General features: G+C 57.6%; 1 protein-coding gene across 2 annotated transcripts in view; it reads left to right on the top strand.

The window, feature by feature from the left end:
- WDTC1 (WD and tetratricopeptide repeats 1) overlaps window positions 1-10,203 on the top strand; it is a 65,581-nt gene extending 55,378 nt beyond the window's left edge. For both annotated transcript variants that reach the window (XM_010830122.1, XM_010830121.1), the window contains exons 10-16: window positions 1,271-1,346; window positions 1,959-2,067; window positions 2,727-2,900; window positions 5,934-6,169; window positions 7,522-7,699; window positions 8,336-8,528; window positions 9,917-10,203. In XM_010830122.1, the coding sequence (XP_010828424.1) occupies window positions 1,271-1,346; window positions 1,959-2,067; window positions 2,727-2,900; window positions 5,934-6,169; window positions 7,522-7,699; window positions 8,336-8,528; window positions 9,917-10,114 (1,164 nt within the window). In that variant the 3' untranslated portion in view covers window positions 10,115-10,203. The remainder of the gene's footprint in view (window positions 1-1,270; window positions 1,347-1,958; window positions 2,068-2,726; window positions 2,901-5,933; window positions 6,170-7,521; window positions 7,700-8,335; window positions 8,529-9,916) is intronic.
- Window positions 10,204-10,209: the final 6 nt, after the last annotated feature.

Here is a 10,209-nt window from a genome sequence, read left to right on the forward strand (position 1 = left end):
GCTGGGTCCACCACATCCCCTACCATGAGGCAGACAAAAAGCCTCACTGGAAATGACGTTACCGTGAAATACGGAAATGCCCTGGCACCGTTGGAATTCCCAGAGAAGTACCCTGGTCTTGAGTGTAAGCTTTAGAACTGACAGACCTGTCTTTAGTCCCTGGCCTTTTATTTATGAGCTGTGTGCTGTAACTTTGAACACCTCTCTTCATTTTCCTGAGCCTTGGTTTCCTCATCTGCTGCTTTCCTAGGAGGAAATCCTGCGGCTCAGAGCTTGCAGCCAGGGTGCAGTTCAGGGCCAGTTTTGGGAAGTGTTCTTTGATAATGGCCGGTTGCTAAACCTGTTGTTCTCAGTCAGGTTGTTTAATAAGCCTTGCATAAATTAATTTACTCTGCAAACACTCACTGAGTACTTACTCTGGGAGTAGCATTATCATAAACATGAGGGAGACAGGTGCAAAATATGATCCATGCTAGGCTGACGGGAGAGACATGGCAAGTGAAACAAACCATTGATGACATTTAAAGGCAAGGTGTGATACAGGAGAAATGGGATGTGGAGACTGGGTGAGCCCCCGAGTTCAGAAGAGGCCTCTGGATTCAGATTGCTGAGCCGTCCCCTGGCTTAAAGGTAGTGTAAGGATAAGTGGGAGAGACAGTCTAGCAGAGTGGTTCGGAGCCAAATAGACTTGGTTTTAGGTGCTGGCTGTGCCACTTGCTACTTTTATGGCCCTGGATAAATTAATTAAACTCTGAGCCGACATTTCTTCTTCTGGAAAGGTGGCTGATAATAGTACCTTTTTGTGGTACTAAAGATGGTACTCATTTTGTGGTACTCATTTCTAAAATGAAATGAGAAAAGTCATATAAAACACTTAACAGAGGAGCAAAGTAAGGATTCAATACATGTTAAGTAATAGTAGGTAATATTTACTGAGGGAGGTAACTAGCAATGTTACTTTGGGCAAATTGCTTCTCTTCTCTGAGGTTTCAGCTTTCCCATTTATAACACAAGATCACTGAGGCCCTTGTTGACCTAATACGCATGTGATTCTAAGGAATGACAGTATTTCAAGCCGTCCACCCCTAGGGCCAGGCCCTGGGAGGATTTTCCTGCCTGAGGTTTGCTCCATGTGCACCCCATCCTGGGTCACTCGGTGGTTCTCTGCTCAACATTCAGCTGCATTCCTGACAGCCGCCCAGGCCTCGCTCCTGGCCCGGCCACGTTCTTGCCTCACAGTGTCCATCTTCTCTTGACCCCTGCGCTCTAGGTCTATTTGTTTGACCTGACTTACAAGCAGCGGCCGTACACCTTCCTCTTGCCTAGAAAATGCCACTCCTCAGGGGGTAAGTTCTCCCTGCCCAGCTCCTTCGGGGCATCTCTGCTGGGATCGTGAGTGTGCGCTGCCTCTGCCGGGCAGCCTGCCCCTTACTTTGCACTGTGGCTGTGATCCTCCGGAAGGAGAAGATTCTCTGAAATAGCACTGTACAGTAAGAAGGAAGGGAACCCCAGGTCAGAGAGCTCTGTAAAAATGGGTTTGCCTCACAGCCCTTTTCACTTCTTTCGGAAAAAGCAGGTTCTTCCCATGGCTTGGCTCTTGAGGACCTGAAGTAGTTGTGCCCTCCCCTGCCGTCCTAGACCAGTCTCCTCAGTGATTCTTCCTGGGCCTGCAGTTGATTTAGGCACCTCCTCACCCCCCGACTTTTAGGCATCCCCACAGCCAGATAATGCCAAGTTGAAGTTATGTCCCTCTCCAGCCAGCAGAGGGCGCATAGGCTTTCTTTATGTGCTTGCGGATCTGCCTGTCAGAACTTGCTTTCTGGGAGTGGATCTACCCTGGGAGGGATAGCCCTGCCGTGGAGCCGTCAGATCCCCGGATGGAAGCTGGAGGGCTGCTGAGGAGAAGTGAGGACTGCCTCCTAAGTTGTTGCTGTTCCTTTCTAACCACCCCCCGCCAGAAGTTCAGAATGGCAAGATGTCCACCAACGGTGTGTCCAACGGCGTGTCCAATGGCCTGCACCTTCACAGCAATGGCTTCCGGCTGCCAGAGACTAGGGGGCATGTCAGGTAAGGCCAGCCTGACTTGGGGCACAGAGGCTTCTGGAATGTGGCAGTGGTCCCCATGCCACCTCCGCCTGGTGGGACTCCAGTCGTGCTCCAGCTGAAGCTCTGGTCTCTTGGTGCCAGTAGCTGGGGTCAGGACCCAGGGGCTAGCTGCTTTTAGCCCTGGGCTCCCTCCTAAAGGGTCCCGCACAGACAGGCCTCCCCCATTGTGTTTTCTGCATTCATCTTCACGCCTCTTTCACTGCCAGGCCCTGAGCTCAGCTTTCGATATAGAGGTGCCCAGGTCCTCTAGCTCTTGAGAGAAACCTCTCTATAGAGAGATCCATGGGTGGGACTTGGACGGTGACAAAGTTCAGCTCAGCATAGAGGCCGGAGGTGTCAGCTACTTTCCTGCCTAGTTTGATGAAGAATTCCTTTAAACCTGTCTAGGACAACTTCATTTCTGCCTCTCTGTTTTTTTCACTGGCACAACGCATCTGGAATTGTGGCCATTGACCTGCCACAGTTACCCAGGCCAAGGGTGGGAGTGGTGTCCTCTTTCAGAAGACAATGCAGATCTCAGGGACCAAGAAAACCAGAGAGGCCTCCAGGCAGGGCCACAGATGTCCTGAGGGGCTGCTCTGACCTTCCTTGGTTGGCCTGACACTCTGCTTCCCCCGTAGCCCCCAGGTAGAGCTGCCCCCATATCTGGAGCGGGTGAAACAGCAAGCCAATGAGGCTTTTGCTTGCCAGCAGTGGACCCAGGCCATTCAGCTTTACAGTAAGGCCGTGCAGAGGGCCCCTCACAACGCCATGCTCTACGGGAACCGAGCTGCTGCCTACATGAAGCGCAAGTGGTGAGTGGGCCTGATGGAACCAAGTTGCTGAGGCATCCAGGGGCAGTAGCAGTGGCATCCTGCCGGCCCTCAGGGCGTGTTAGGCCCAGGCCTCTCACCAGTTCCTGGTTGGTGGTGGGCAGGTGCCTGACCTGTTGGTCAGGAAGCCTCAAACACCAGGAAAGCTCACAGTTAAGTGGAACATGTTCACAAGTAGCTTCAGCATGTCAGTGCTGTGGTTGCTGGAAGTAGGAATTGGGAGAGTGGTTAATCCCAGTCCTTGGAGAATTGGGCCTTGAATCGGACTCTTAAAGGGGCAGTAGAATCTTGCTAGATGGAAATGAGGCCCTGGTGAATTCAGTTGCTATCTGTTTGAAGTGATTGTGCAGTGCCTTGACCTTGGGGTTTGCTGTCCTATCCTCTTGGACCCTTTGGACCAAGCACAAGTGGGATCCTAGACATCTGAAGCTGGCTGTGGGTCTTGTTGTGTGGTAGTGGCCAGTGGTAAGGGAGCAGGTCCATATCCTGAAGAACCCTTTACCTTTGAAGACCACCAGGGCCCCCAGCCCTTCCGCCTGCAGCACCAGCAGGCAAGCAGGCAGGCAGACCCCATCCCCCAGCCAGGGCCAGGATGGGAGATGGATAAAGCTGGGCCCACAGCCATTTCTGCTCCGTCTGGCATCCGTCGGCTCTGCCCAGACAGACAGGCCAGCTGGTGTGCCATCGTCTGGCTGCAACTCGGCAGGCCAGAGAGGGAAGCTTAAGAAACCCACCCAAGTCAGCAGGCTGGTGGATGGGGGTTTGGGAAGATGCTGCCCCTACAGGCCTTAGCTCAGACATCAGGAGTTGAACAAGGGCTCAGATGGCATCCAACCCCAGGAGATGACAGTTGGGGGGCCCTCCTGAGGTGTTTTGCCCCTCTTCCAGCAGGTAGGTAGAATGCAGTGGTCTTCATGCAGGCTCTAGGCTGAGAGCGCTGTCCTGCATTTTTGCTGAGAGGGGCTGATGATTTGCCAGTCCACAGTACCCTTAACGTCTTCTTTGAGTCCCTACTGCGCACTGGGACCTAGAGACACAAAGTTCTGTCCCTCCGAGTGCCTGTGCTCCGGCGCGCACAGCCTCTGGACAGAGGGTAAAGAGGTGGGCATGGTCCATCACCGAAGAGGCAGGAAGCAGTGAGTCTTTGCAGGGTCAGGTGAAGTGCCATGGGCAGAGGAAAAGTCGGGTCACTGTAGCTGGGGATCAGGGAGCACCGGGAAGACGTAGTGTCTGCTTTCAGTGTGGGCAGGCTTAGACAGGAGAGGGAAGGGGGAGGGGACTGTGGGGGAAGGACATTCCCAGAGAGATGAAACGTGTGAACAAAGGCGTGGGGGTGGGGGACTGACTGAAGAGCTTGTTTGCAGAACAACAAATCCATTTGGCTGGAGCAGAGGGTTCGGGAAGGGACTGGCAGGAGATGAGTCTGTGAGGTAGCCTGGGGCCAGCCTGGGAAGGACTTGGAATGCAGAGCGGTGGCGTTTTGGCCTCGATTCAGTGGATGATGGGCAGCTACTGAAGAGTTTCGAGCAGGAGAGGGAGGTGTTGAGGGCTGTCTTTTCAGGGAGATTGAGCTGGCAGCAAGTCCGGATGGGCGCGCCCTGGGGCCAGCCTGCTCTCTCTCGATCCCCACGTGCCTGCCAGTGACCCCTAGAATGTCACGTTCTGTCCCAGGCCAGTCTCCCCAGGGCGGCCATCTGCTCCTGGATGCGGTGGGAGCTGTCGCCCTCTGGCTCCTGGCTGCTTTCTGGTCTGGCTCTCCTCGGGAGTTCTGAGGGGCACCTTGCAGGCGGTAATTGGGTTTCCGAAGCGCGCCTGCTCCTCCGTCACAGCCGCTCGTTCTGACGCAGCCACGCCGTCCGGACACTCTGTCTCCTGCCCGCCTCCGCACTGCCAAGCCGCTTGTCCCTGGTCTGAGCAGGCTGCTCTGAGCACCGGTGCTCCCTCTGGGTGCTGTAGGAGGGAGGGTCAGGAGCACAGCTCCAGCGTCGGACCTGCCCTGGCCCCCTCGCACAGGGGCTGTGAGCTGCGCCTTGGTGGGGAGGCCATCAGCTCGGGGCCAGGGAGGTGGCAGGGGTTGGGGGGTCTGCTTCTTAACACAAGTGGGTCCTAGGCCCGCCTCACCCCAGCAGAGGGGAAAAACGGAGAAGTGGATCCCGTGAGGGCACCTGGCTCTCCAGTTGAGAGGTGGGGCTGTTTGTGGACCTGGGCAGATGTGTATTCTATACTCCTGCACAGGGTGGGAGGAGGAGGGGCTTCTTCTCTGACCCTCCCCACCCCCCAAAATCGTTCCCACTTCCCCACATCCGTGCTTCGGGAGTTTGGAGAAGTTAGCATGGACGATTTGCAGCTCCTGTGGCCTATGCCCACCCCCACCCCCGCCATCCGCTTCCAGAGAAGTGGCTCTGCCAGACTGTCGGGCCCCATCCTCCAGCCCCTGGAGGTAGAGGCCACAGCTGCTGTGGATCAGTCAGCCAGGACAGAGGGGGGCCTGGCTGAGGACTTGCTGCCTGCCGGTCAGACCCTGAGTCCCCAGCCTGACACTTCTGGCTTCACCGGACCACGGAACTGTCCTTGAGGGCCCCCTGCCTCAGACCTGGCTTTGAAGGCCAGCCGGGGGGATCTGAGGAGGTGGGTGGAGGAAGGGAGAAGGAGGGCCTGGGGAGCCTGAGGCGGGCAAGATGCCAGGCCTTCTGCTGCAGAGCTGCGGGTGCCTGGGGTGAGCGGGCGCACAGTTGCACTCTGTGTCCAGCAGAGGGCAGCCCGACACTGGTTTTTGCCTCATGCCCAGCCTCTACCTGCCAAGACGCCGGGGTTCCTGGCTTGCCTCCTAAACATACTCTGCCTCCTAGAGAGCAAGTTCTGGGCTGAACCAGGATTCTCTCCATCCCCAAATACCCTTGCCCTGAGATTGCTCAAAGGTGGGCTGGGGTGGCCACAGGAAGCGATGAGACTGAATGGGGACTCCCTGCCTGCCACGGGGCCCCACCTCCAAACCACACTCCCCTGCCTTCCCAGGGATGGTGACCACTACGACGCCCTGAGGGACTGCCTCAAGGCCATCTCCTTAAATCCATGCCACCTGAAGGCACACTTCCGCCTGGCCCGATGCCTCTTTGAGCTCAAGTACGTGGCTGAGGCCCTAGAGTGCCTGGATGATTTCAAAGGGAAGTTCCCGGAGCAGGCCCATAGCAGTGCCTGTGACGCATTGGGACGTGACATCACGGCCGCCCTCTTCTCCAAAAATGATGGTGGTGAGTAGAGTGCGCACTGAGGAGGGGTTGCTGTCACTCTGTCTGTTGGAGATGCTACGTGACATTCTGGAGAGGACATAAGTTCTGAGACTGGAGAGGCCTGGGCTCACGCTGATTGAGAACCACGTGACCTTGAGACAGTCACTTGGTCTCTCTGAGACAAGGATTAGCAATAGCGTGTTTAAGGCACCTGGTGTAGTTCCCCCGGCCTCAGGAGAGGAGTCGGCTGAGCTAGGCCATCCTCTCCTGTCATGGACAGGGCCTTGGCCGTTCTGCTGGGATCTGAGCTCCAGCTAGTTGGCTAGAGTGCACTTGCTCCAGATGGCGTGGGTGCAGAAGAGACAGCACACAGAGCAGTGGTGAGGCCCCGGGCACAGGTATGGAGCCTCGGTTCCAGTCTCAGCTCTGCCATGTGGAACCGTGAGACTTTGGGCAGAGCACAGCCTCTCTGAACCTGCTGGCTTATTTGTACAGCGTGTTGAAGGGCCTGCCCTGCTCCTCTGGGTAGCGCTGGAGAGTGAGCCAAGTAACTGCAGTCTGTAAACTTGAGAGGGGAGCTCACTGAGGGCAGACATGCAGCTTCCTCTTCTGCTGTGCAGCGTATTGGACCACGGATTGATCCATCTGTCTGGGTCCTGGGAATACATCTGGGAACAAGTCAGATGGAATTTCTGTCTTCATGAATCTATAGCCTGGGAAGGGACTGAGCGATGAAGGAGAAGCAAAGAAGACCCCAGGGGCCTGATAGGGTGCAAGTGCAGGGGGAGGGCTTGAAGGCAGCCTGGGGTTCTTGAGGGAGACGTTCAGGCGGAGATCTTGAAGCTGGGGAAGGGGTGACTAGGCACGGAGTGTCGCCAGAGGTGAAGCGTCTGGCAGAGGGGCCAGCACGTGCCAAGGCCCTGAGGCAGGCAGAGACAAGGCACTGAGAGAGCTGGTGTGACTGTACCGAGGCATGTAAGCAGCCCACCAGGACCCAGGCTGACTTGTCTTCCAGGGCAGGAGGGCTAGAAAAATCACCCGCTCAAGGCTCTCTTGGCAGCACTTTGCCCTCCCCTCCCTGCCGCTCACCTCCACAGCAACAGACCTTAGGGCCGTGCATCCTCGGGGCTTCCAGACATTATTCAGGGAGCTAAGCCAAGGCCCTCCTGGCATCAGCGGTCTCCTCTTGAACACCCTCAAGGGCAGGATGCACAGATGCCTCTTTTTCACAGTTGTTCCCAGCTTTTCAGGGTAGTGGGAGAGAGATAACCCTTCATGGCTTACTACTTGGACGGAGAACAGGATGAAGGGGAGGAAACGGGGACCGAGGGAGAGATGGGCAGGACTCTCACGGTCCCTGTTCTCTGCCCCAGAGGAGAAGAAGGGAGCAGGCGGTGGCGGCGGCCCCGTCCGCCTCCGCAGCATGAGCCGCAAGGACTCCATCTCTGAGGACGAGATGGTGCTGCGGGAGCGAAGCTACGACTACCAGTTCCGCTACTGTGGCCACTGCAACACCACCACGGATATCAAGGAGGCGAATTTCTTTGGCAGGTCTGAGGCCCTGAAGAGGAGGGGGAGGGCCTAGCCTGGTTCCGGCAGGAGGTTGCGGGTGGCATGGGGACCTAGGCTTTCAGAAGTCTCAAATCCCAGCTCTGTGCCCTTGGGCAGATGGCTTCACCTCTGTGAGCCACCATCACCCCCAGCCCTCCTCTATAGATGACATACTCTCTTGGGTAGGTGAGATCCATAAATATGAATCAAGCATCTCCAGCAAGATCCCTTCTAAATATCAGCAGTGTGTTGGGGGCAGGTGTGCTGTGGGATCTGGGGGTCTGGATCCAGAGAGGCTAGGACTACTGAGGAAAGGCTGAGGCAGGAGAGTTCCCAGAGACCCCCGAGAGGCAGGATCTGATCCTGGCACCCAGCGGGCTTATGACGCACTTTGAGGGAGAGTAAGTTAGAGGGACCTCGGCCGTCTTTGACCCCAAGGTTTAGAACAGTTGGACAGTGACACGACTCTCCAGTGTGGAGAGGATTCTCGTGTGCATGGGAGTTCCGAGTCGGGTGAAGACTCCAGAGTTCAGGGGGCTGAGGGGCTCCAGGCTTCCCTGCCCGCCCTTTCCCTCAGCCATGCAGCCTGCGGGCCATCCCCCCACCTGACCTCCCTGCCCTTTGCCCCTCCGCCAGCAACGCTCAGTATATCGTCAGTGGCTCTGACGATGGCTCCTTCTTCGTCTGGGAAAAGGAGACCACCAACCTGGTCCGCGTGCTGCAGGGCGACGAATCCATCGTCAACTGCCTGCAGCCACACCCCAGCTACTGCTTCCTGGCCACCAGCGGCATCGACCCTGTTGTGCGGCTCTGGAACCCCCGGCCAGAGGTGAGGGGGCGGGCAGGGTGGCAGCAGCCAAGCCGGGAGGAAAGAAGCGGGGGATGCTCTGCGAGGCCTCCAGCTGAGCTCGTCTGGGGCGGGAAGGGAAAGGAGTCACAGCCTCAGGGAAGCAAGGGGCTTCCGGGGAGGAGCTCTCTCCCCAGGGGTCCAAGCTGCATCAGGGCGGGAGCCAACGAGTTCTGAAAGCTCCAGATGAAGCAGGCAAGTCCAGGGGCATATCCGTGAGCCAGGTGTGAAGGTGAGCCTCACACCCAGGAGGCAGTGGCCCAGTAACTGGGCCCGGGTATGGGAGGGCAGGGAGGGCACCTGCCCCGCCCCAACACCAGCTCCCAGATCGGCACCTCCTTCAGTGCCCTGTCCCTCGTGTCCCTCTGCGTCATGTCCCCCAGAAACCCTGCAGAGGCCAGTGCCTCAGGCACACGGGCAGCGCATAGGCTTTGGAGTCTGATGGCCCTCAGTTTGAATCCTGGTCCCTTCACTTAGGCCTGAGGGACTCAACCCAGGTTTTTATCATCTGTATATCAGAATGGGCATGACAGCAGCACCTCAGAAGGCTACTTTGAGGATTAAAGAAGTGATGCCTGTGATGTGTCTGGTCCACGGGGACACAGGGACGGTGCGGGTAGTCAGATGGGCTGGCCTGAGGCCTCCCCGGCTCTCTGCCCACCTCCTCCCCCTTCCCAGCTGGTAAAACAGAAGTCAAGAGGTGGATCTAATTCCAGAGGCAATTTCCTATAAATTTTAAGACCTTTCCTTGAGGGACGAGTGGCAGCAAAAGAACGGGGTGGGGGAGCTGTGTCTGCACCCCCCCCCAGGGTATGGTATCTGTGCCCCCGCCTCAGGGCATGGTATCTGTGCCCCCCTCCAGGATATGGTATCTGTGCCCCCCCCCAGGGCGTGGTATCTGTGCCCCCCCAGGGCGTGGTATCTGTGCCCCCCCAGGGCGTGGTATCTGTGCCCCCCCCAGGGCATGGTATGCGTGCCCCGCACATGCTGAGGCAAGTCCACCCTTGTCCGTGTCCATGCACCCTGCCCCCCGCTATATTCTGTGTCCTCTTCACTTTCCAGTGTGGGGCCCACCAGAAGACGCTCTGGTGTGTGTACCCCCTGGTATAGATCCCACTGTGTGACCGTGTGCCCCCCACCCCCAGTGTAGTGCGTCATCCCCTCACATGTATCCTGGCGTCTGTCTGTCCTTCCATCCATCCACATACATCCCAGGACGAATTTCCCCTGCACCTGGGCACCCATGGGTACACCCACACACACACCCTGGTATGTACATGCCCCTCCACACGCACAGCTCAGTCTGTGTGTACTTGCCCTGCTTACAGATCCCCGCAGTAAGCGTGCCTCCCCTGGCTCCCTTCCCGCAGAGTGAAGACCTCACAGGCCGAGTTGTGGAGGACATGGAGGGCGCCTCCCAGGCCAACCAGCGGCGCATGAACGCAGACCCGTTGGAGGTGATGCTGCTCAACATGGGCTACCGGATCACAGGCCTGAGCAGTGGGGGCGCCGGGGCCTCTGACGACGAGGACAGCTCGGAGGGCCAGGTGCAGTGCCGGCCCAGCTAGGCCCTCCCAGCCCCCGGCCCAGCCCCCGCCATCGGCTGCATCCTCCGCCCTGGGCAGGAGGTCAGGGGGTTCTGTTTTGGTTTGTCTTCCCTGTC

The sequence above is a fragment of the Bison bison genome, unplaced genomic scaffold, assembly GCF_000754665.1.
Source record: "Bison bison bison isolate TAMUID 2011002044 unplaced genomic scaffold, Bison_UMD1.0 scf7180017864516, whole genome shotgun sequence".
Lineage (NCBI taxonomy): Eukaryota > Metazoa > Chordata > Mammalia > Artiodactyla > Bovidae > Bison > Bison bison.